We start from the raw sequence: 23,472 nt of genomic DNA, 5'->3' as shown, positions 1-23,472 counted from the left end.
ACTTTCTCCGCAGATTTACGTATGTCAATGTTTGTTTCCAATATGGAACTGATTCCTCCGGCTTCTGTTAGGTTTCTAACACGGTGAAATAACTACTTTTCCGATTTGCTTTGAGTGTTTTTTGTCGTATCAAAGACTTTTTGTGTCTGTGGTACGTTTTAAAGAACATCTAATAATGCAGGGATGGTGTTTGATAATATTGGCAGACTGATATAAAGTTCTGGAAAAAATTAAGACACCACTGACCACTGAGACACCGAGCTGTTCTAAGAGCGGCCTAACGTCACCCAGCAGCACTGTGACAGACTGGAGGAGAGCATGCAGAGATGCATGAACGCTGTGATTAAAAACCAGGTTATTGATGTGTGAACTCTTCCTGAGTTTAAACATTCTGTTGTTTAAACATGAACATGAGTGTGTTTTCTTTGCATTATTCCAGCTCTGAAAAACATCTTTTGGTTTTCTGAGTCGTCAATTTCTGCAAATAAAAGACCTCAATGAGAACATTTGATTTGGACGTAGGAGAAACACAAACCTATAAATAGAAGAACCATAGAGAAACATATTTTTGTAGTGGTCTCCACAGCTGTATATTGGTGAGGCTCTTTTCTGTTATGACTATCAATATGAACAATGTCCAACATCTGCCTTTAGTGGTTCCTGCTCTGTTCCTAGTAGTTGTGTAACGTGTCCAGTGTTGCCAGATGTACGATAACTATCGTTTTTGTACGATATTTTTGCCCTCTGTACGATATACGATCAATAAGGCCGAATGTACGATAATTTTGCCCTTTCAAAGATATCTACAATAACAGTTCAGCGACGCATCTGTCAGTCATTGCATCTCTGCACAAGCGCGGCTTGCAAGCAGCTTCCCCGAATGTGCTTTTATTTAGAAGGGTAATAACGGGAGGAATGATTGTGTGATGGGCGCCAACTGACTCTGTTGTGTGAAGCACACAGTTGCCGTCTTGTTCAAAGGACCGACCTCCGTGTTGTTCCATTAATATGGTGCGCAGGGCATAGTTTTGCAATTCAGTGTGGTGTTTTGACCCTTTATCGTTTTAAAAAAAAAAATAGTTTTTGGTAAAATACGATCACTTTGAAGCTGCAGTCCGATATTTCTGTATTTTCAGTCTGGCAGCACTGAACGGATCACAGCTGCTCCATGATTCCACCTCGCATGGTTTGGCATGCAGGTGATCCACGGACCGTTTATACAGTTTTACTTCCGCTTAACCCCTAAACTAATGTGTAGTGTTCGTAATTGTAATGTTCTGAGATGGGTCCCACAGATACAAGTATGAAGATGAACAGCTTTTTGTGTTGTAGGTTGTTGTACTCTTGATTTTATAAGTTGAACTCTACTTGAATTAATTATTGAAGTAGTAGCAATGCCAAGACAGAAAACTGAGGATCCAGTAAGATGTACGCAGATGCATCGTGAATCGTTGTGTAGTTCAGGTTTACGTTAGCAGGCATGGCTAGCTAAAAGGTAAAAGGTTATTATAAATATAAAGTTTTTTATTTCTCTGATCCAAAAGATGATCTGAACTGCGAGTTTCATGATCCGTCACACCCCTAGTCCCTGTTGTAGTAAAGACCCAATCCACCATTATTACATTCCACCAGTAACCATGTGCCAACAGGAAGTGAACAAGGCTTTTTGTCCGTATAAAACGTGTTCTGAAAGTAGCTCTGAGGGTTGTTGGTGGAGTCTCACTGGTTGCTGCCGCTGCGTTCACGTTGTCTCTCTGGTTTGTGGTTCTCCAGTTGTCCGTGAAATGAAAACACTGTCGAGGGTTTCTCTGATTGGCTCGAGGTCAGCTCGCTTACTGTGGGAATACTGATACTGCTGTGTGTGTGTGTGTGCATGTGTATGTGTGTGTGTGTGTGTGTGTGTGTGTGTGTGTGTGTGTGTGCAGACTGCAGGAAGTGAGGTTGTTATTGTGTCTCTGAGCATTCCTCAGACTTGAACACACTCTGCACCTGTTCCTGTCTGTCTGTAACACACACACATACTTACATAAACGCACACACACGGCGATATACACACAAATAGCCGCCTTTCGTCACCAGTCTTAACACATTCAACGGGAAAATATGGCTGTCAAGGCACGAGGCATAAATCTTAATAATTTCAACAGGAACAACACAAGCGTGTGTGTGTGTGTGTGTGTGTGTGTGTGTGCGCGTGCATCTTGTTGTACAGGCTTTGGGTCAGTAAATGTGGTTTTATCATCAGCTCACAAACTCAGTTCTCAGAGGGGAAGACGAGGAGGAGGAGGAGGAAGTCCGGTGGATTGTAGTTAGCTCTAATGACATCTACAGACGCTGCGTTCAGTGTGTGCGCGCGTGTGTGTGTGTGTGAGCATGTGTTAGTGTGAGAAAGTGTTAAGAGGGGCGGATATGAATGCACCTCGAACTCCTGCAAGGTGCATTGTGGGAGGGTACCAACCTCTCCTAGCTTATTAGCTTCTCTTAGCACCTTGCTCCTGTGTATTATAATTGTGTGTCTGCAAATTTGTGTGTGTATGTGTTTGCATGCATGCGTGTGCGTGTGTGTGTGTGTGTGTGTGTGTGTGTGTGTGTGGGTGGCTTGTTTCCTGATCTTAGCCTTTCATTCCCACAGTTCCCAGTGTTCCCTGCTCCTCCTGATTGTTGTGACCTTTATTGCTTTGTCTTCGTCTTTCTGTGACGAGTCGTTTCAGGGAATATACACAGCCACAGCCAATACAGCCACCAGGCCACCAGGCTATGCTCTGGAACATAGCATTTATTTTACATTAGTAACGCTTACACTGCAGCCTCATGACGTTATTTAACTTACATTTCTGATAAATATTTTCAAACCATTGCTGTAGACTTCCAGCCATCCATTACACTGCTTAACCTGTCCAGGGTCGCGGCGGGGCTTTGGACTGTGAGAGGAAGCTGGGGTACCCGGAGGGAACCAATGCATGCACGGGGAGAACATGCAAACTCTGCTAACCACTGCTCCACCATGCAGCCCTGCGTATACTTCTTTTAGATCACATTTTGTAGCTTTTTTCTGTCAGACATTGGTTATAATGTGTGTGTTCTATTACACTGACCATCGACTTTGCTTTAAGTTGTCAGTCTCGCTTTCATAAAGCTGTTGAAGCAGGAATTCATTTCAAATATTTGCATTCAATTCTCACTGGATTTCTAACAAACAGAAAATAATGGAAACCAAAAGATGTCACGTACAAAAAATTAAGAACAAGCTGCTCAGCACATTTAAATGGGACTTTTTTTACACATGCAGGGCAAACATTTTCCAATATCTAACCTTGTTGCAACAATAGCTTCTGTATGTTTGTTCCCCCATGTCGTGGTGGTGGTTTGTACAGGTTGTTTTAAAAGATTAGTGTTTTCAGCTCTTGTTTAGAGTCCTCCTTTAGTCATATTTATGTAGACAAATCCGGTGACCAATTTGTGTGTAGCCACCATAACTGTGGTGGCACCTCAGTGTGCGCTGCCTCCTGCTGCCCGTGACAGCAGCAGAGATAGTAAAGATGCCTCGTTACTGATGAAGGTTCCTTAATCAGGCGTTCTTTACATTATTTACATGTTACAACAACAGCCTGATTACACAATGGAGAAACCATCCGCCACATATTTGTGATGAAGTGCTAATATAGCCTTATTCTACTAGCTAGTTAGCTTCAGCTATTATTCTCTACCAGCTAGTTGACTTAATAAATTAATCGCTGCAGACTAGTCGCATTAGCAAATCCATTTTTTATAGATTTTCATTCAGCATGTATTTTCTGTTCATGTGCGAATGCAGCTGCTCTGTAATGATCACATGCAGCTCTTACCTGATTGTGCTAACTAGCTTGTAGAGGAATACGCCATCATTTCATTTATTACCTGGTGATAAACAACTAAATGCGTCACTCAGAGAGGGAGAAAATTACTGTAATATTAATTATAATATACCTGATCCACTTCTAAAATATATATATGTCAGTCTCCTGCACGGCCAGTGAATCTCTGTAAAGTGTCCGGTCTCATACAGAGGCACTCCTCACGACGAGGCTGGTGTATCGTGCATTTTTTCCCGACTTTGTCACGACTGTTAGAGCAGCTGATTAACTCCACAGGTTCTTCCCGAAGTCCTTTGTGTGGTTCTCAAAAGTAAAGTTACATAAAAAGGAAGTTAAAAATTGTTCGCTTCTTCGGACAGCTCGCATTCAAACGCGCAGATGTTGCAGGGAGACGCCACTGCAGTCATGGCAGTTTATTAAACTCCGGTAATTCCTCGGATTCGTGTCTTGATTTGGGCAGCATCCTCGGGCCTTTTTTCAGTTGCTGTTGCCTTGTCTTTTTTGTTGTAACACCATCTTCACTACTTTGTAAATGAATTACTTTATTTATACCAAAAACACCTGGTTTTACACTGCTTCCCTTTCCCCTCGCGAGCTGGGCTGCAGCAGTTTTTCTTAAACCTGATGAAGTTTATTATATTCTTGTTAACGGCAGAAAAATACCATAAATGCTGTTTATTTGAAATCCCTCCGTGTGGCGACATTGTGTTGTAAAGATCTTAACCTTAAAGGATGCAGGACATTGATGCTGAAGGAATCGGTGCCACTTACAGCCAATAAGCGAGCTTTCAGCGTCAGGAGGTTTTTGTTTGACTGAAACAGTTTGAGGCTGTTTTCCTGTTTTTAATAATTCCTCTCAGGGATTGTGGGAAGTGAGATGATGTTTCTGATAATGCCCCCAAGTGTTTCTTTTTCCATCTTTTCTTTTGTTCCTTCTGTCTGTGTTTTATCATCACATTTTGTTTCACCACATCTGTGCTCCATCCGTATGCAAATGTTTTAAAGCTAACAAAGCGGCCCATGTCTCCCTCTTTCCGAGGCGATGGAGGTAGATTAGGTGGAGCTGTGGAGCCGGTTCTTTTTTGTGATGTGAGTCAGTGGGGGAGACATAGAGAGAGAGAGAGGAGAGCGCTCTCAACAGCTGTTACAGGGTTTGCGTCATGCAGCTCGAGCTAGCGTCATGGCTGAGTGTTCGCACGCTATGCACACACACACACACACACACACACACACACGCAGAGGCATGCTGTGGGGACCCCCAGTCGAAGGCATGACCAAACACAGGCATTATGTTCTCATGCAGCCGCTGTGTTGCTGAGGACGAGCGTCACCTGTTTCCAGTGATGACAGGCTGCTGGTTCTGCACGCAGCCTCACGTTTTACTGCATGTTTGCTGCATCGCTGAGACGAGACGCTCAGGAACACAGTGCAGGAACACAGTGCAGCAACACAGTGCAGGAACACAGTGCAGGAACACAATGCAGGAACACAGTGCAGGAACACAATGCAGGAACACACTACAGGAACACAGTGCAGGAACACAGTGCAGGAACACAATGCAGGAACACACTACAGGAACACACTACAGGAACACAGTGCAGGAACACAGTGCAGGAACACAATGCAGGAACACAGTGCAGGAACACAATGCAGGAACACACTACAGGAACACAGTGCAGGAACACAGTGCAGGAACACAGTGCAGCAACACAGTGCAGGAACACAATGCAGGAACACAGTGCAGCAACACAGTGCAGGAACACAGTGCAGGAACACAATGCAGGAACACAGTGCAGGAACACAATGCAGGAACACACTACAGGAACACACTACAGGAACACAGTGCAGGAACACAGTGCAGGAACACAATGCAGGAACACAGTGCAGGAACACAATGCAGGAACACAGTGCAGGAACACAATGCAGGAACACAGTGCAGCAACACAGTGCAGGAACACAGTGCAGGAACACAATGCAGGAACACAGTGCAGGAACACAATGCAGGAACACACTACAGGAACACACTACAGGAACACAGTGCAGGAACACAGTGCAGGAACACAATGCAGGAACACAGTGCAGGAACACAATGCAGGAACACACTACAGGAACACAGTGCAGGAACACAGTGCAGGAACACAGTGCAGCAACACAGTGCAGCAACACAATGCAGGAACACAGTGCAGGAACACAATGCAGGAACACACTACAGGAACACAGTGCAGGAACACACTGCAGGAACACACTGTTTGTTTTCTTTTAGAACTTTTCATTTTATAAAGTGTAGTAAAAGTTAAATCTATTCCTCATTTTAGAGAATGAATTTATAAAATCATTTGAGCCGTTATTTAAAAATAAATAAATAAAAGTAATTATCTTTAACAGTAAAGTATTTTTAAAACTTAATTTACATCCCTTTAAAGGTTTAAAATATTTATTTATCATTTATTTTAAGTTTGTGATATAATTTATTAAACTTGCTTAAAAAGTCAAAACATGTTTATTTAAAAAGAAAAATCATTTATTGTTCTCTCTTATTTTATGATAATTTTATACCAAGTAATATTAAAAGTAGAATTATTTTCAAGTTAATTCATGTGCCTTTTTTTATCAATGAAAAAAACTTGAAAAAAGTATTTGAAAGTTATTTAAAATGAAGCAAATCTGTACAAATACATATATTTAAATGAAAGAACTTAGATCTTATTTGTTAAGGAGTCTAAAGTTAGTAAAACATCTCTTATTTTTAAACAAGACAGCATCGTATAAAAAAGGTTCAAGTTTACTTTGAAGATATAACAAAAAAAAATGACTGTGAGAGGAACTGTCGTCTGTCCGGTGCTGCTTCCTGCTGGACTTCTCAGAGTTAATGGAAGTGTTTTGCTTCTTGTGTTTGTGGCTATCTGTGAGCTTCTCATGAGAACAAACTGTGATCGCTCAGAGTTCAGACTTCTGAATGACGTTTGTGTGTCTCTGTGTGTGTTGCAGGTGTACGCTCCGTCTGCCAGTACAGCCGACTACAACAGAGACTCACCGGGATACCCCTCCTCCAAACCCCCCAGCTCCGGCTTCCCAAGCTCATTCTTCATGCCAGGTAAACACACGCACACACACACACACACACACACACACACTGGAAACTGGATACTCGATCGCAGACACAACACAGCTTGAGGTCTCTCAGCTGAAAGATGTTCTTCGTCCTCAAAAGTTTTGATTTGATTTTAACAGCAACAACAACATGATCGGCTTTTATTATTCCTGACTAACACAGACAAAAAGAGAAACTTCAAACAGTCGTTTAAAAGTTTGTTTGCAGTCCAAATGAGTTAAACTGTTCAGCAGAACTTGAGATGAGAGATGTCTAGTTATGACTTTAACTGACAATTGCTATTTCTCTGGATATACTGCCGTGTCACGGTTGGTTGATAAATGTTTCTATTCGATGTCTGTTGAACAAATAGTTCCAGAATTTTCTTTCCCTCTTTCTAAACCAGACCTGTTTCACTTGTCGTCTGTAATGATGCTCAGAGTGTTCATAATGGTGGTCACAAAGTTATATTTGGTCACAGTTACGCTGCCACCAGCCTGTCACTGAAGTACTTCCTGTTTCTGGACCAGCTTAGCGTTGGTTAGCTGGTTTATTTGCTGTAGAAACGCTCAGAAGTGGTTGGGAATTCGTCACCAGCTCAGAACAGGCCCAAGAGCTGCCTCACTGGAAAAGATCTCTGAGTGACTCACAGGATGTTTGACAACAGAGAGAAACCTCAGTATGTTATTCTTTGTGACCTAGACGGAGAAGTTTACAGCACATCTCATGCTCCTCTCTCTCTCTCTCTCTCTCTCCCTCTGTGTCTCTCCATCAGACGGTCACCACAGCGGCGATCCCTGGAGCAGCAGCAGTAGCAGTATGAGCCAGCAGGGTTATCACGGCAGCATGCTGGCGGGCGGTAACTCGGCCCATGGACCCTCTCAGAGCTCCTCCTACTGCGGGATTCACCCTCACGACAGATTGGTGAGCAAACCTGTCAATCACAGTGTATACAAACACTGTGGTTGTGATATAGGTGACACCTCTCTGTCAGAAAGTCTGTTTGGTTTCCCTTCAATTTCAATGACTTTCAATGATAGCAATGATAACCTTTACATAACCTTTAGGTTGTATAGATTTTAAGGATATGAATCATTTGAAGATACCCCAATAATTTGCTTCATGAGAAGCACAAATACCACAACATACCCTGTATTTCTTTTGCAGATGCTAACTATGAAAACGTCTTTGCAGAGTGTTGCAAAATATTTGGTTCTAGCAACACATGCACAATGTTCTTTTCTTGACAAAGTTTCACTCTGTCCCACCGTCTCTGTGCAGAGCTACCCGTCACACTCGTCTGCAGACATCAGCTCCAGCCTTCCTCCCATGTCCAGCTTCCACAGAGGGGGAGGGAGCGGGGGCGGGGGCAATCACTACAGCACCGCCTCTTGTACCGCCTCCACCAACGGCACAGACAGCATCATGGGTAAGTCACCTGTGTGTATTCGTGTCTTTAGGGAATGCATACCAAGAGAAGCTGCAGTTTTGGCTAAAAATTAGAAGCTGGTTGTTTTTTTACTTCAGAGCTGAATATTCTTTAACTCAGATGCTAAAGTCACATCCTGTAGGAAGCAACACAAACAAGGTGGTTTGAAAGATCCACCTTTAAGCATGCTAACAAACTAAACTTACATTTTATGTGGTTCACACACAGACTGTAAATAAGAAGTGGACGTAGCTTCTTGGTTCTAAAAGTGAAGACAAGTGCTTTAAGACTTCTAAGGGAAGTTCACCAAAAAATGGCCCTGTTTTTTTATAACGAGTTCATGGTCTCAATCGCTACTTTCACAGTGATGATGATTTAGTAAATTATGTCCCCATTTAGAGGAAATAGACAACAATGCTTCAGTGTGTGGAAGTCAGGACAGTGCGTATCAAAACGAGGTCACCTCTGGCTCCAAAATGTCAAACTAGAAGTTTCAAAATCCACAAACCAACGGTTGACACACAGTGGTTATGTCCACTTCTTATACAGTCTATGGATAAATACTGCATGGTAGCATTCTGATGTCAGCATCAAAGTTGTAATCTCGAAGATCTCAGTTTCGTTCTCTTTGGCGGCACCTGTGGCGATAAACGGTAACTGCGGGAGCACACTTGCCAGATATCCAGACAGTGCTGCATGTGTGACGTCCACGGTTGGCTCCGGTTGTAACTCTTGATTTTCCTGGCTGACGGTCGCTTTCCTTTTCAGACTGTTTGCTTCATCTGAGCGTCGAGTTTGTTTCTTCTTCTTTGGATTTTCACTTATTTTTGAAGTTGTATCTGTAGTCATCCATCTTTTCTTTGTTTGTTCAGCCATAGTAGATTACTGTTTACTCGCAACACTTGTAGAGAGCGGAAAAGCAGCCGCTTAGCTCCGCCTACCCTCTCTGGCAGACCAACCACTGCTGGCTGATGGAGATCACGTCACTAACTGGGCGCCGCTTGTGATTTTTTTCATTAAAGTCTCCACAGACACCCAGTCTGTAATACTGCAAATTCAAAGGCTTTCATCAGTGGGCCATAGGCTCAATCACCATTGTGTTACCTCACTTGGCGATAGATAGAGACTTAACAGACATTTATCTAAATGAAAATCTTCGAGATTATATCTTTAAGCTATGAACAGCCTCACAGAGCTGCTAGCATGGCTGAAGACTCTTGTTCATCTGCTGATGGTACGTGATCACTGATGTTCATGTCTCGGTATTTTCCTTTGGTTGAGTGATTAAGATCTTTATGTGTCAGAGTTGCAGACTTGACTGAGACTTGGACTCGACTTTGAGACTGCACCGACATGACTTCCCAAAGACTTGACTGAGACTTGACAGCTAAAAACACACTCAAGACCCCACTTCTGACCTGAAAGACCTGCAGCTTGACTTGAGACACTTTTCTCAAAGACCCTAACAAGCTCTGCTGGGTGTAACTCTTATCATAAACCATCTGCAGCATCTTTAACTTGTTGTTTGTAAGAAGACGAGATTATTTTACTGTCAAAGTTACCAATAATGTTGGTTTTGGAGTCATGATGGGTGCACTCGCTGTGTTTGTGTTTCTACTTGATGATCTACTCACAACTCTAAAGGCTATGATGGATGATATCTGGTCAGAAAACACAACATAAGCTGAACCACCCTTTTATGTACCACCACTCAGCCAGCCCTAACTGTCCCTGCTCAGATTAGACTCAGATGATTTCAACCACTTAAACTTTACTGTCAGGGGAGAAGGCGGCCAGTGAGAAGCGGGATACATCGGCTCGACCTTGACATCACTGACACACACTGGACACACAAACACACACAGAAACGCACACAGCATGCCATATGGACCCCTTGCTTTGAGTCTCAGAGAACAAATAGGACAGCAATAAGAAACAGATTGAAAGTTTGTTTTCATGGGAAGACATGTCCAACATTCCTCAAGATATCTCGCACACACACACACACACGAGCCTGACCAGATGAGCGTAAACACAAGATGAACCTAATAAAAAACATGACTCATGTTGTTTAAATACAAACACATGACACACGTGTGTGCACACATGAACGCTTGAGGACAGACGTGCAGACTTTAAAGCTGCCTCGAGTTTTCTTTGCAGAACGCAGTCGCTGTGGCAACTATGGGCTAATTACCATTAAAATAAGAGCCCAACTAATATATTTTTAAACACTGATACTGATTTTAGTTGAGAATAAACAGCAGTTACAGATATGGTGCTCGATACAGTGAATGTTTGAGCTGTGTGATGCTGTTACACGTGCAGCAGACGGGGAGTTGGAGGGCACCAAACTATGAGATGAGCTTTGTTTTTTGCATTTTTCTTTTTTGTAAAAATATCAGAGCATATAATACGCCACAGCATATCTGTGATTGGCTAATGAAGGCCCGATATATCGGCAATCCTATACAGCTCCGGAAAAATTAGAGTTTTTCTCTGGTTCTCCTGGTTAGAGGTTTGTGTTTTCATAAAATTGTAAACAACATTTCTCTCTGCTTCCAAATCAAATATTCTCATTGAGGTCTTCAATTTGCAGAAAATGACGACTGGTTAAGACAACAAAAAAAAAGAAACAAGTTCATGTTCATCGTTTGAGCCATATAGAAGATCAGGTTTATATTAACATTGTGCCTCATTTGAATATAGTTGCGAGTTATATAATTTTGTATCTATTTTGTTTTCTTATTTTTTATTGATAGCATATAAGGATGTTTGTGCTCCCTTAATTGTTTAATTAATGGTTGCTGGTGTCGTAAAGAGCAGCAAGTGTAGTAAAGTGCTGCGTCTGGCACCTGTGGGCGCATGCTCTGTGTGTGAGGCATGCAGGACGAGAGCACTAGTTTTTCTGACCGTTGCCAATACGATATAAAAGGCATAAAGGTTTAAAGTCAAGAGAAAAGTTAGTTTTGTAACTTTCGACTTTTATTTATCAAAGCATCTAATAAAGGTTTTTATATAAAGTCGCCACGACATTCATGTTTAAACAACAGAATGTTTAAACTCAGGAAGAGTTCACACATCAATAACCTGTTTTTAATCACAGCGTTCATGCATCTCTGCATGCTCTCCTCTAGTCTGTCACAGCGCTGCTGGGTGACGTTAGGCCGCGCTTAGAGCAGCTCGTCTTTGTTCGATGGCCTGTGACCGTCCATCTTCCTCTTGATCACATTCAGGAGGTTTTAATGGGGTTCACATCTGGATCGGGCCGGCCATGACATGAAGAGAGAGATGCTGATTTAAGGACTCGTATTTTTATTCCAGAGCTGTATATCATTGGGGCTCTAGATATTATATTAATAATAAATTATATTAAGAGTACAGACTAGACCTACTGAATATGAAAAATGCTTTAAGACAAATTTTGTGGTGATTTTGAGCTGTATAAATAAAAAAGACTTGACTTGTTTACAAAGCAAAAAGTTTAAAAACATTTTTTTTTACAATTTACAAGAAAAAAGTTTACAAATAAAAAATATCGATAGAAGTTTTTCAGACCTCCTGCTGCAAAATGCACTCATTCAATTATATTTCTGGCTTGTCACTGAAACAAGTATTTGTAAGTATTTTTCTATCAACACAAAAAAACAAAGACAAACAACAGACTCAGCACTTTGCGCTCAACGTGCAGCTTTGATATGACCACAGCAACCGTCTTACCTGCGAGCAAGCTCAGCAGAGTTGGGCACGTCAGTGAACAGAAGTAATATAAAAAGTTAATACAAAAAAAGGAAATAACAATAACATATATGAAATGCATGCAAATCTGAAAAACACATGCTATCATGCTATCTAGGTTTATGAAGAAGACAAATTGTAATGCAAAATGTCTTTACTAGATTTTCCTCTTTGAGAAAAAAAGAGCAAAAACATCAAACCGTCCTCATCCTCTGAGCGCTCTCCTCTCCTCCTCTGCTGCTCTAAGCTCTCATTTATGAAAAAGATTTTCTCCTGCACATGTTCTAAATTATGCATCAAGTCAGGATACAACCGTGTGTGTGTGTGTGTGTGTGTGTGTGTGTAATCCCTTGGATGGTTTACTAGGCCAGTGGTATGGCGTGAGTGAGACATGAGGCTTTAACCCCAAAACATATGCTGCTTCCTGTCTCCCTCTCCCCTCTCTCTCTCTCACTTCCTCCCTCTCTCTCTCCTTCTGTTTGCACTCTCTCTCTCTCTCTCCCTCATTTTCCCTTCTCTGTCTCTCTCTCTAACACCTTAAAGAAGTCCAGTCCTGCCAATTTCTGTAATGGATTCATTTACCATGAAAGGATGTGTTTTTGTGCTCTGTGTGTGTGTGTGTGTGTGTGTGTGTGTGTGTGTGTGTGTGTGTGTGTGTGTGTGTGTGTTTGTGTGTTTGTATGTGCGCGGCGTGCTCGTGTCTAACTTGTGTGTGCGAGCGTAAACTTTCCATCTGGGATCTGCTATCAGGAGAGATGAGCTGTGAGCATGTCAGAATATGTGTGTGTGTGTGTGTGTGTGTGTGGGCGCTCATCTGGCCCTGTGAGGTCACTTCCTTCCTCTCTGGCCTCAGTCCCCTTCAAGTGTGTGAAACAGATTTAGATGTATTAAAGTTCAACTTTGCATACACACACACACACACACTTATTTTACTTATTTTTATTTATTAATGTGCAAAACCTCATCTCACTTCTCAACATGTGCGATACTCGTTACTTATCTTATTAAGTTCTCTACATATTTTTTAGGATTCACTTGTTTACTTTCTTATTTGTATATGCCGTTTATAGTAATGTTGCAGTATCCACTTTGCTGCTGTAACACTGTAAATGTCCCCGTTGTGGGGCGAATAAAGGATTATCTTATGTTATCTTATCTTAAATATCAGCTCCTATTGAATTCTCTCCAAGCCGAGCCACCTGCAGGAACGATCTGGAGCAAAGAACCCAGTCAGTCTAAAACAGAGGCCGCTATCATATAAACCGTGTCACAGCTTCGTATGCTACGTAACATGCTCAAACTTTCCATAAGCTTTGGCTGCAGGTGCACCCATCAAGATGTATCACTTAGAGGTGGGTTCCATGCAGACTGTGCATGACTCTGTAGAAGAATCATTATTTGAAGGGGTATATTTTAGAGCCTGACCGATACTGGATTTTTGGGGCCGATGCCGATTTCGATATTAGCGAGTAAGAAAAAATCAGATAATGATATAAAATTAAAAGAATACAATTCCAAATCTTTAAATAGTGTTTCTGTAGCAGCTTAAAAAGCACCAAAATAAAAAATCAAATTAAATAGAATTGAGTATAAAACAAAAACACACAAAAGTAGGAACAAAATGATTTTCTTGTCTTTCCCACCTGAAGATAAAAGTCACTAAACACAGACCAGCTCATCTGACAGACTGATACTGTTAATAATAGTAATAAAAGGCTTAATGAGCAGGATTTTCCATATTAAATATTCCCTCTTAATCAACATTATAATCCAGGAGAAGTGTGAGCTGGCATCTGTATCTGCCCTTCGTCTGTGTTTCTATTCTTATTATTCTGCTCTGTTTGGGACATACAAAATATTAGGCAGGTGGTCATAATGTTATAGCTTATTGGTGTAAGCCTAAAGCCTGCAAATTTGGGCTTTGGCACACCCCCCGACCCGCCGAGCAGGCTGATTTTTCCCATCGTGTGCCTCCATATCCTCGTGAACTGCCCCTTTAAATAATGTGGGAAAAAAAGATGCATTGATGTAATCAGGCTTCAGACAGGAGTCAATAGTACGAATAGGTTTCTTTAAAAAATATGTAAGCTAACCGTTCATTGGACATCATTCACATGCTTAAATGAGTGACATCGGGAGCTTCTTCTTCTCCTTGTGTTATTTCCCCCTTTGTAAGAAAGAAGTGAAGAATACAAAGCAGACCAGGCAAACCTGCTTCACATTGTTTGGACCTGTTAACAATAAGACAAATTCATTCATTAAAGAAACAGAATTGGATCTTTGTAATATGAGTATAATGATGTGTTCCCAGTTTGAGTGTGGAACGGATGGACTGAGGGTGTAGGAATAGACAGACTAATTAAAATATTTAGTTAACAACATCCTTATTTACGAATATGCGTCCGTCTTTTCTCCGTGTGTGTGTGTGTGTGTGTGTCTTGCGTGTGTTTTGTGTGTGTGCGTGTGTGTCACAGCTAACAGAGCACAGAGCGCAGCAGCCAGCAGCTCTCAGACAGGAGACGCCTTAGGGAAAGCACTCGCATCCGTAAGTACAGCTCACACAAACACACACACACACACACACACAGATGTGAGAGACCTGTTCAGGATTTTGTGAATGCATCATGATTTCAGAGTTTATGTTGCTTAATTAGTTTCTATTCTGTTCAAGTGTTTTTAAGAAATGTTGTGACTTTTTGAGTGCTTATTTGACTTTCATGTTTTTATATTTCAGATTTACTCCCCAGACCACACGAACAACAGCTTCTCGTCCAATCCCTCCACCCCCGTCGGCTCCCCTCCCTCCCTCACAGGTAACACCCACCCTCCAATCACGACACACAAAACACACTGTCGCAGAGCCAACAACTGCAGATGAAAAAGCAGAGCTGACTTGGACTTGTTTGAACTTGTGTTGAATGACTTGAGACTTGACTTGACCCCATCTAAAAATTACTTTTGACTTGACCTTGTCTTCCGTGACTCGAGACTGAACATGAACTTGCTTCAAACGATTTGAGACTTGTTTTAAAGGATATAAGACTTGACTTGTGACTTGAGACTTGTCACAAGAATTGGACTTGTGTCAAAGGACCTTGCACTTGTCCTGAAATGGTTTTAGAGAACTTAAGACTTGACTTGAACTGGTTTAAAATTACTTGACAGGACTTGGACTTGTGTCAAATAAGTAGGGACTGGTTTCAATGACTTCAGGGTTGACTTAAAGTGGTTTCTAATTACCTGAGACAGGGATGTAAGACTTGGATTTGTTGTAAAGGACTTCAGACTTGGACATGCTGTAAAAGACTTATAACTTGGACATGCTGTAAAGGACTTAAGACTTGGACTTGTTGTAAAGGACTTAAGACTTGGACTTGAGTCCAAAACTCAAGACTTGGACATGCTGTAAAGGACTTCAGACTTGGACATGCTGTAAAGGACTTAAGACTTGGACATGCTGTAAAGGACTTCAGACTTGGACTTGTTGTAAAAGACTTAAGACTTGGACATGCTGTAAAAGACTTAAGACTTGGCCTTGTTGTAAAGGATTTCAGACTCGGACTTGTTGTAAAGGACTTAAGACTTGGACTTGTTGTAAAAGACTTAAGACTTGGACTTGTTGTAAAAGACTTAAGCCTTGGACTTGTTGTAAAGGATTTCAGACTCGGACTTGTTGTAAAGGACTTAAGACTCGGACTTGTTGTAAAAGACTTAAGACTTGGACTTGTTGTAAAAGACTTAAGACTTGGACTTATTGTAAAAGACTTAAGACTTGGACATGCTGTAAAGGACTTAAGACTTGGCCTTGTTGTAAAGGATTTCAGACTCGGACTTGTTGTAAAGGACTTAAGACTTGGACTTGTTGTAAAAGACTTAATACTTGGACTTGTTGTAAAAGACTTCAGACTTGGACTTGTTGTAAAAGACTTAAGACTTGGACATGCTGTAAAGGACTTAAGACTTGGCCTTGTTGTAAAGGATTTCAGATTCGGACTTGTTGTAAAGGACTTAAGACTTGGACTTGTTGTAAAAGACTTAAGACTTGGACTTGTTGTAAAAGACTTAAGACTTGGACTTGTTGTAAAGGATTTCAGACTCGGACTTGTTGTAAAGGACTTAAGACTTGGACTTGTTGTAAAAGACTTAAGCCTTGGACTTGTTGTAAAAGACTTAAGACTTGGACTTGTTGTAAAGGATTTCAGACTCAGACTTGTTGTAAAGGACTTAAGACTCGGACTTGTTGTAAAGGACTTAAGACTTGGACTTGTTGTAAAGGACTTAAGACTCGGACTTGTAAAGGATTTAAGACTTGATTAAAATAAAATTGTACAGCTGTGGAAAAAGAGTAAAAAATGTTGAAAAAATGAATGTTGTGAAAAACAAAGTCCAGAAAATCATTAACTTTGGGCTTTAGGTTTTATTAGTTAATTCAGGAGGAATTCTTCTTTGAAATTTAAAACATTTGCACAAAAGAAGACAACAAGAAACATTAATAATGGCCATGTCCCCTCTGCATACCCCTCCTCCTCCTCCCAATTCCTCCAATTACTCCTCCTCCCGGCTCATGTTGTAAACTCTCCCTGCTCCTTAAAGTGAAAAATGACTTTTCCTAATAATAGTTGTGTCGAATTTGTCTCTAATTGTCGCTGCTACACACACCGTTTGATATTTCTGTGCCGCGCCTTGTGACTGATAGCTTTAATTACGAGCACCACTTCGACAAATCGCTCACAAACCTACCGGCTCTGCAAACACGAGGCCCCCACCTCACCCCACCCCTCTTCCTTCTCCTCCTCCTCGTCATTATAGCTGCCTGGGATATTGCCTGCTAAACCATAATTGGTGTTTATCATTGTGTCAGAGTTACTCCACTTTTTACAAATTAGAAATGAAGCCTATTAGAGCAAACTACATGCAAATTGATATCCAAGGCTAATTCTGCGAGGGTGTTTTACAGTGTTGGACTTGGAATAATTTAGCGTGCCGTTTAATACATATATTTGTATTTGCACATGAATGTACCCAGGTGATTATTCATTAATTAGCATATGGAAATGAGCATGTAATATGAATAAAGGAGGGGAGAGAAAAAAGACTCTGAGACAAAATTGGAAGACAATGAAAAAGAGAAACACGAGCTAATGAGATGAGAGGCGAGTTACAAGGGGGAGATCAGGGGAGAGGGCAGGGAGGAGCAGAGAGGAGAACAAGAATGTGAGAATAACCTGCGTATAATCAAAGCTTCGACAGAGGTGTAGGGCAACACTGACAAAAAACCTATCAGAGAGACGGTTACTTTTTTACTTGATATCAATTATCATGTACTTTGCTGTCAACTATGAGTCATTGCACATGCAGCAACACTACATTTTCACTATAGTCAATGAAATTGGTTACACCAGGCATGAGCAGAGCGTAAAAGGCGCTTATGTAGCTATCCAAAACACACATTGACGTGTATTTTGATGTTATAGTTTGACTCATGTCCCATCTGTTAACATGGAGGAGGCGGGCCTTATGAGCTATACTGCAGCCAGTCAGCAGGGGGCGATAGAGAGGGTTTTGGTTCACTTTTTGGGATCTGTCATGTTGTCCATCTTTTTTATACAGTCTCTGAGTTACACATTATGTTACATGTAAGGAGCTGATGAGGGATTCACAGCAGGCGCTTCACTTAAGTTGTTTGACCATAGTAACGGTCCGTCAGTAAGTTAGAGTTACGATCCATGCATGCTGCTTTTTTAAAATACTGGTACCTTTTTTTAAATCTAAGCACTATGTGAAGACTGAAGCTATGACAAGCTTTATTTTTTTTTGGTGGCGATAACATTTGTTTGAAACCTTCTGAGCTTGTCTCACTTTTGAAAACCGAACGCTGTTGAGAGGTCTTTGATGTAGCAGCCCGTCATCAATCAGAGCCTCATAATAATGTAAATTCACACAAGTCGCTGTCTCGCCTCTCTGTCTACCAGCTAATGAGACCTGTCGATTCAGATACGACTCTTCAGAGCGACGACGGAACACAAAAGCAGAAAAGAACAGAGACACTAAGCGTGTTTATTCTGCAGAGGGCCCATGCTAATCAACCACTTGTACCTTTTCAAAGACAAAAGCCTGATATTAGCATTTCCGCTATGAGATATGAGTTGGTTTGTTTTAGTCTTTTCTTCCTCATCTTTGTGTTTATTATGTCTGACAGCACCGTGAGTGGATATGAGGAGAGACTCCTCGCCTGTAAAGACTCTTTGTCTCCCTTTTGGCGTTGTACATCAAGTGGTTCCTTTTTTTTCCACATACAAAAGGAGAGGAGGTTTTAGATCTAATCCCCACACAGGCGTCCATCCATTCTGTGCACACTTATTCTGTGAAAGGTCACAGAGACCGACATCTATCCCAGCATGCATTTGGTGAGAGGCAGGTTAAACCTAAGAGAACAGAGGTGCACATGAAGTAATATCAATTTTACATAAACTCTTGTCCTTCTCATTTCTTCCTGCTCTCTGAATCGTCCTTGTTTTTAACCTCCCACAGTATCCTCTTGTTCCTCCTCTCCTAATGATGTCTCCTTGCTTCCTCCCTCCTAGCTGCCAGTTCAGCTGTCTGGTCGAGGAATGGCGGACAGGGGCCGTCATCGCCAAACTATGAGGCTCCACTGCACTCTCTGGTATGGTAAAACTTAAACATGAATCCAAACTGCATCTCAGGATGAATGCTGAGAGTTAAAGGTTTCTCATTTTATTCTGTGTCCCTTTGTTCTGCAGCAAAGTCGTATCGAGGACCGTCTGGAGCGCTTGGACGATGCCATCCACGTATTGCGGAGTCACGCGGTGGGACCGTCGACGGGTATGAGCAGCGGGCACGGGGAAATGCACAACCTCATAGGGGCAGCACACACGCACAACGGCGCAATGGGTGCTCTGAGCAGCGGCTACGGGTCAGGACTGCTGTCGGCCAACAGACACTCCCTCATGGTAAGACCTGAGAGCATGTTTTTATTGTAGTTTTGAGTGTAAAGGAGATGCCATGAGTAAGACCCATTATTCAACTTAATATGTTCCTTAACTGCACTGAATGTCTAAAGTGATAATGATAAGAAATTGCAAAAGAGAGGCCAATGCTTCTAAGCATAAATAAGTTAAGTGACTTCCTACAGGAAGCTATTTAGAGATTTAGATCAACATAAGGATAGCTGAACTGTTTATTGTCTTTGTAGTCAACTTTATGTAAAAAAGAATTGAATTACCTGGAGCTGACATCATTTGGAGTCAGAGTCTGCGCAGTAGAGATCGGTGGGTGGCGCCACCGTAGCCACACACACTGAACTTACTGAAACAAACAGCAAAGATCTCGTTTGCTGGCTTGTTTAACAGCAGAACAGCTTCTTCAACGTTCACAGGTATGGGAACTTCAATGACTGTAGTGATTGTTTTAGTTACATCGTCCTCCACTCTGCTAATCCGGAACTGATCGGCTGCAGGAGCTGTATTTGTCAACAGAGCTGTCAATCATCATTTTGACAGCATCAAATTAATTAAAAATAAGCTTGTCAGAAAAATTAACACGATAAGAACTAACTATAATGACAGAAACCATATTTGAGAAAAATCTATTTGACATGTATTTTGATTTTATAGTTTGACTCATGTCCCATCTGTTAACATGGAGGAGGCGGGCTTTATGAGCTATACTGCAGCCAGTCAGCAGGGGGCGATAGGGAGGGTTTGGCTTCACTTTCAGGGAGCTGTCATGTCGTCCATCTTTTTATACAGTCCATGATTTCAACTGGCAAATGAGGCATTTCTTATGTCTTCACACAGCTGAAAGTACAACAACGTGATACAATACGGTATAATAATAATAATAGTAATAATACATTTTATACATATGGCACTTTTAAAGGTACTCAAAGACTTTACATGTTAAAAACAAGAGCAAAGAGGGAGGGAGTTCCAGATACAATATGGTTATACAGAATAATTGTATTTCCCTATGAGAGCGTCTGTCTTGAGCTCACATGCTGCACACATACTGTGTTACACTGATAAAATACAACACAGATAGACGGACTAAAGAGCAGCAGAGGAGTAAGAGGAGGTTGAGTAAAAGAAAAGTAGAAGGCCTGAGAAAGGAGTAATGTGAAGTAAGAAAGCAGAAACGTTTTCCATATTTAAGTTTGGCTTTTTTTGTCAACTTGAAACAATAAACATAAAGAACCAAACAGCTGTGTGACATAAGAGAGGTAGGAGGGCGAGAGAGAGAGAGAGAGAGAGAGAGAGAGAGCGCGCATTATAAAACACAAAGCCAGTATAAACACATTCAGATGCCTGGACATGTTCACTCAGACCTACTCTGTTTATTTGTGCATATTCACATGTGGACACACGCACGCACACACACACACACACCAGATGTTCATGCTAACTAACAGACTCTGCACACTGTCACTACCTCTTCAACACCTCTCTCTCTCTCTGTACAAAGACTTGGCCTCAGCCTCGGTGATGTCATCCATCAGGCTTCTGTCGGGACATTTGGACGTTTTTGTTCTGTGTTGTTGCTTTAATAAACTCTGCCGCCTCCAGGGGGCGCTGGCAGAAGCTTCACTCTGTTCCCGCTACAGTAGTTCAGGAGCTTTGTCCCGCTGCCTCTGCTCTTTGTTAAACTATTTACTTTGAAGTGTTGTTTTCTAAATGGAGAGCACCTGTGGAAAAGGAGTGTGTGTGTGTGTGTGTGTGTGTGTGTGTGTGTGTGTGCACGCTCGCTGGCCGGCTCCCACAGAGATTATCTTCTTCTCACGCATATCTGTCCAGCTGTCTCTCTCTCTCTCTCTCTGCACAGTCTCCCTCCCATGCTTTGTCCGATCCCCCTCTTTGACGTGTAATTTTGTTGCTTTCCTTCCTTCTGTTCTCTGAAACATGCACAAATCATTTCATATGAATAATGAATGCAAACAAGGTGGAAAAATGTCACTCAGTTTGAGGTAATAGTTTTACTTCTATGGCACGTTTACTGAATGGTTTAGTCTCACTGCTCTCATTAATGTTTTGTCGAGCAGCAGGCAACAAGCTCTCATAAAGCTACTGTACACTTCCTGCCCAGCAGCAGACACAGTGGGTGCTGAAAGCAACGGCTCAAGAGCCAGAACATAAAGTTATTGCAGACCAAACCAAAGTGAACAGGAGGCTGAATATTGGACTTAAAATCATCAGGGTGTTTGTGGTTTGTTTTTGAGGTTATGCTCGATGACTTATGGGTATGTTTTTTATTTATTCCAACATGATGATCCAACCCGAAAAAAAGAATCCCTAGCCTAGAATCCCATTGGAAAAAATGAATGCTATAGCTGGTATTGTTTTTGGTTTAGACTGTTTTAAACCAGATTTATGCGAACAGAGATCTCCTGTGAGAGAATCAACAAAACATATTTGCTTTTTAAAACAATTTACAATAAAGGAAGGAAAAGTTATGTTAGTGTTCTGATTAACTCAGGCGTTTACAACGTCACAATTCAGGAAATAATTAGGTCTAAAGGATAGATACTGTCTGATAGATACTAAATAGTTTGATGCTTAAAGGAGCAATTCTCCCCTGGAAAAAGCCACTGTCAGTCAAAGCTGGTGTTCTCTGTAATTGATAGAGGCAATAAAATTTGAAATTGGCGCCATAGCTGTGGAGAAAGTTGTACAAACAGCTCGTGGTTTCGCCCATTCTACATTCCTACAACACCCAGCATGCATTGCGCCCCTCCCTCTGAAAGGAACGGCCCAGCGAGAGACGCTGGAGTTAAATACTACCGTTTTCGCTGCAGGCAACGGCTCACAGCGGTACAGGATCTAAAATACGACGAGAATATACAGGTGGATCGTTTAAAAAATCTTCAGGTCTGCAGTCTACATTTCAAACCTGATGATTTTGAATGAGACTTGACATCGGAGACGGGCGTCCTAGATTGAGGAAGCGTAGTTTAGCGAGCTCCCTGGCCTCCGCCAGGTGACGTGTTTTAGGTAGTCTGGTGGAGGTTTTCCAGGGTTCATTGGAGAAGCAGATAGCGTCCTCCAAAGGCACAGAGCGAAATTGCATTTTGTTTCCTACCATAATGGCGTTAGCTCCCCATGATAGCATGATAGGACTGAGGTTGAAAATCGGCAAACAATTTACAATAAAGGAAGGAAAAGATAGTTAGTGTTCTGATTATTTCTAATGTTTACAACGTCACACTTTAGGAAAGAATTAGGGCTAAAGGATAGATCTGATAGATACTAAATCATTTGACGCTTAAGACAACACAGGATAAATTGGAATTTTTACTTTTCTATAAATTTCACAAAAGTTTCATAAAACACATTTCTGCTTTTCAAATTGTGCACATTTAGAAACTTCTGCTTGGTTTTCTCAATAACTTATTAAGAAACATCTTAAAGCAGTGAGAAACTTGTGAAAGGATTCAACACTTGAAGCCAAGGTTCCACAAAAGTGTAGGCGTGAACAGAGAACAGTGTTTGGCTTCATGATTTAATTTCAACTTTGTGGTAAAGAAAATGCTTAAAATTTAAGGGAAATACTTGCAAACTACTTTCACAGTTTCACTTGGACGTGCTTTGAAACACTTGTCTGCTCTTTGGAAGTCCCCAGAGACAAATTTGGCGTTTAACTTTATGAAGTGACGCGTGGTTCAGGCCCAGGAAAACATTAAAAGTGAACTTCTAGTTGGGGGTGATATTTTGACAAACCGCTATTCAGTTCAATCTTGAAAAGACTCCAAATACATTTCTTGCTTGTTTTATACAACCAGTGGAAAAAGAGACTAAAGTGAAGTGAAGGATATGTGATGAAAAACACTGTTTACTTACAGACTCACATACAGAAGCTCATAAATTGCTCCTTGTGTTGTCATTACAGGACATGTGTGTGTGTGTGTGTGTGTGTGTGTGTGTGTGTTTATTCAGGCGCTGGATTATTGGCTGATAGAAAAACAGACTCATTAGGACTGAAAACACAGAAGCACTATTATAGGGCCATCCCAGGGGCCTGGGTCAGTCAGTTTTAGCCATGCCAAGCCAAACGCTGATGAAATACACTTCCACTACACAGCAGGGACCAAAGTATGTTTGTACTTATCCGCCTTTTTTTTTTTACTTTTTCCTTCTTGTCTTTGTGCTTTTATTGTGAAAAAAGTTATTGGAAATTGACCATGTTAGTTATTCTTCTTCACCAGAAGTATTTGGTCAGTGAATTAGTTCTAAACATTTCAGGGAGGAAAAGCATACAAAGAAACATTGAGTGAAAAAAAAAAAAGAACAAGTGGGTGTTCTGGTTGTTGTGACATTGTGGGGACCCGCCTCCAAAGAGTGGTTTATTGG

The 23,472-nt window shown here is 41.4% G+C and overlaps 1 protein-coding gene across 7 annotated transcripts in view; it reads left to right on the top strand.

The window, feature by feature from the left end:
• LOC138605018 (transcription factor 4-like) overlaps window positions 1-23,472 on the top strand; it is a 248,899-nt gene that overhangs the window by 196,828 nt on the left and 28,599 nt on the right. For all 7 annotated transcript variants that reach the window (XM_069677083.1, XM_069677082.1, XM_069677081.1 and 4 more), the window contains 7 exons: window positions 6,843-6,948; window positions 7,721-7,869; window positions 8,227-8,374; window positions 14,587-14,657; window positions 14,847-14,925; window positions 18,697-18,776; window positions 18,874-19,083. In XM_069677083.1, the coding sequence (XP_069533184.1) occupies window positions 6,843-6,948; window positions 7,721-7,869; window positions 8,227-8,374; window positions 14,587-14,657; window positions 14,847-14,925; window positions 18,697-18,776; window positions 18,874-19,083 (843 nt within the window). The remainder of the gene's footprint in view (window positions 1-6,842; window positions 6,949-7,720; window positions 7,870-8,226; window positions 8,375-14,586; window positions 14,658-14,846; window positions 14,926-18,696; window positions 18,777-18,873; window positions 19,084-23,472) is intronic.

This window comes from Semicossyphus pulcher, unplaced genomic scaffold, assembly GCF_022749685.1.
Source record: "Semicossyphus pulcher isolate SPU_LCO1_2020_fin unplaced genomic scaffold, fSemPul1.0.p SCAF_28, whole genome shotgun sequence".
Taxonomy (NCBI): domain Eukaryota; kingdom Metazoa; phylum Chordata; class Actinopteri; order Labriformes; family Labridae; genus Semicossyphus; species Semicossyphus pulcher.
Note: the sequence above shows the minus strand (reverse complement) of the source record. Positions and strands in the feature narration are given on the sequence as shown.